At 35.6% G+C, this 3,241-nt stretch overlaps 1 protein-coding gene across 1 annotated transcript; it reads right to left on the bottom strand.

Annotated features, from left to right (window-relative positions):
• Positions 1-2,058: 2,058 nt before the first annotated feature.
• On the bottom strand, positions 2,059-2,902 carry LOC141389810 (uncharacterized). Its single transcript, XM_073961946.1, has 2 exons — positions 2,891-2,902; positions 2,059-2,748 (listed from the first exon to the last, which is right to left on the bottom strand). The coding sequence occupies exons 1-2, from the start codon at positions 2,900-2,902 to the stop codon at positions 2,059-2,061; spliced, it is 702 nt and encodes a 233-aa protein (XP_073818047.1).
• Positions 2,903-3,241: the final 339 nt, after the last annotated feature.

Consider the following 3,241-nt stretch of genomic DNA (forward strand, 5'->3'; position numbering starts at 1 on the left):
ATATGAACAAATTTTAAATTTAAAAAAATTGTAAAAACATTTTTACAAAAAAAATATTTTTGTTTTGTATTTTATGGCCTGTTTATTGGTGCTTGACCCTTTTTAATAGATTAGACCATATAAAAACTCAAAAACACTCATATTTTTATGCAAAATATAAAAAAACATTAACTAATTAACTTTGATCTTGAATTCCTCTGCAACTTCTAGACCGAATTCGAATGTTTTTAATGCATCGCAAAGCTGATTATGTTATCTGTCGAACAAAATTATGAAAGTAAATCTATCCGTTCAAAATTTACAGAGTTTAGGTCAGGAAAATACGATTCTGAACCACTGTGCGACAGCGAAAATTGCGATATATATTTTAGATCATCGTCAAAAACTTTTCTTGTCGGAATCAGGACTCCATTCAAAATTTTGTTGTAGTCTGGATTTTAATTGCAATATATAATGGACATAAGCCTTATGAGTCATACATTAAAGATATTCCTTAAAAAAAAAATAATTCATAATAGGATATATGAACAATGCGAGAAATCAATGGGAGATACACAATTCGGATTTAAGGAAGGAAAAGGCACACGAGAAGCTTTGTTTTGTATCCAAGTTCTTATACAAAAATGTCGGGAAGTTCAGAAGGACGTATTCATATGCTTCATCGACTACGAAAAAGCCTTTGACACGGTACAACACGATAAGCTGATCGAAATAATCAAGTCTATTGGAATAGAAGACAAAGAAATAAGATGCATAAAAAGTTTATACTGACATCAAACTGCCCAAATTGATGTCAACGGAGATACAACAGAAGAAATAATGATATCCAAAGGAGTTCGACAAGGATGTGTCTTATCTCCACTACTATTCAATATATACTCTGAAAAAATATTTCAAGAAGCATTTTTAAATATTCAAGCAGGTATAAAAATCAGAAATAAATATATGAACAACATCCGATACGCCGACGACACCACTATTCTGGCTGATACTATGTCGGGACTACAAAGTCTTATGAACAGACTCACTGAATATAGCGAAAAATATGGGCTAAAAATTAATATCCAAAAGACTAAGTTCATGGTGATTAGTAGAAAGAATTCGCTCACGGACACATCTTTAAAAATACATAACTCTACTATTGAAAGAGTAAAATGTTTTAAATACTTAGGCGTTCTAATTAATGAGGAATGGGACAACAGCAAAGAAATTAAATGCAGAATAGAGATGGCAAAGTACGCGTTTTCCAAATATAAAAAAGTGTTAACAAGCCATAACATAAACATTGAAACGAAGACAAGATTCGTTAAAAATTATATTTGGTCAGTATTGCTATATGCAGTTGAAATTTGGACCATTAAAGCTGTAGACATTAAAAGACTCGAGGCATTTGAGATATGGGTTTACAGAAGAATACTAAAAATACCCTGGACAGCTCACATATCGAACGAAGAGGTTCCCAGAAGAATGAACCGTACCCGAGAACTTACAACGCATATTAAAAAGCAAAAGAGTGCATACCTAGGACACATTATGAGGAATCCCAAATATAAAGAACTCCAATTAATTCTGCTAGCAAATATAGAAGGTAGAAATTCCAGAGGTAGAAAAGAAACAACCTGGCTCAAGAACATACATCAATGGACCGGATATCATAACGCAGACCACCTTATCAACACATCACGAAATAGAGAACTCTTTAGTCAAATCATAAATAACATTCAATGAAAATAGAAACTATGTAATTGTATGATCGCTAATATTCGAAAATCGAATAAGCAAATAAAGAAGAAGAAGAAGAAGAATGGACAGATGGGGCGAAACATGGTGCTAGGTCGTTTATCCGGTCGATATATGAAAATACGAATTTTTAATAACAGCGATTACACATAAATCTCACAGGATTACAAAATCGACCACTACCACTAAGTAGGTAGTTTGCCCCCTCAGGATGTTAATTTAAAGCAAATATACATTTTGAAAATATTTCTTAATTTATTAATAGATTAAACAAAAACTAATCAACAACGGTAACTAATAAGTTAACAATCAACTCGCTTACAAATTGCGAACGGCATATCCATAGTTGAAGGGAGCGGCGACATAGGGAGCGCTGCGAACATAGGCAGGAGCAGCGGCAACTACGGGAGCAGCTGGCCTGACGAAGGGTGATGTTGCTGAGTAGGTGACAGATGAACCAAAGGGAGCAGCAGCTACGAAGGGAGCGGCTTTAACGACTGGAGCTGGGGCAAAGACGGGATCAGGTCTAACTACTGGAGCAGGGGCAAAGACGGGAGCGGCTTTGACTACTGGAGCAGGAGCAAAGACTGGAGCGGTTCTGACTACTGGAGCAGGAGCAAAGACTGGAGCTGTTCTGACAACTGGGGCAGCAGCAACTACGGGAGCAGCTTTAACAACAGGGGCAGCAGCAACCACGGGAGCAGCAGCAACAATTGGTTCACGACGTACAACAGCATTGAAACCATTGACAGGATCAGCAACATAGGTTACGGTACGTTTGTAACCATCGGCATCAATGACAGAGTATTCACCGCGAACAACATCACCATCACGTTCTTCAACATGACCCTTGGCATCACCAGAAATGGAGTCTTGAATATTGTAACCGTATTTGTATTGAGGATGAGGATCGAATTCTTCCACAGCTACAGCCTTTGCCACGACTGGAGCACCGGGCACAACAACTGCAGCGCTGGCCGCAGCAATAAAAGCGAGAGCGATCACGAACTGCACAAGGAATTAAAAATAACATACATTAATCAATATTGTTGAATCACTCTCTTTTCTAAATACATATAACTTTTTAAATTTTGTCATAGGCCTTTTTATCAATATTTATTTTTTCTTTTAAATTTCCACACAAACACACCTTATATGCCATTGTTGTTTTGCTTATATTTGTTTGAAGTTTTGTTTAATCACAAAATAATCGTTCTTTACACTTGGTGCACTTAACACTGAATGTGTCTTTTCCCAAGGAACCGATCGTATTTTATAGTAAATTATTAATTTTTTATTTTGTTAAGCGCTACTTCTTCATTAATATTCATAACGCCATTTATTAATAATATCCAAATGACTTTCTTGTTCCCATACATTGGTCGAGCCATATTAGTCTAAGTTTGGTAACTTTACATTTGGCAACTAATTTGTAGATACCCAAAATATATGATAGAAGTCTTCCACGAATTATTAAAAATATTGGTAAAATTACCCAAAA

This window comes from Musca autumnalis, unplaced genomic scaffold (assembly GCF_047663935.1).
Source record: "Musca autumnalis isolate F117 unplaced genomic scaffold, ASM4766393v1 scaffold_1, whole genome shotgun sequence".
NCBI classification, from domain to species: Eukaryota; Metazoa; Arthropoda; class Insecta; order Diptera; family Muscidae; genus Musca; species Musca autumnalis.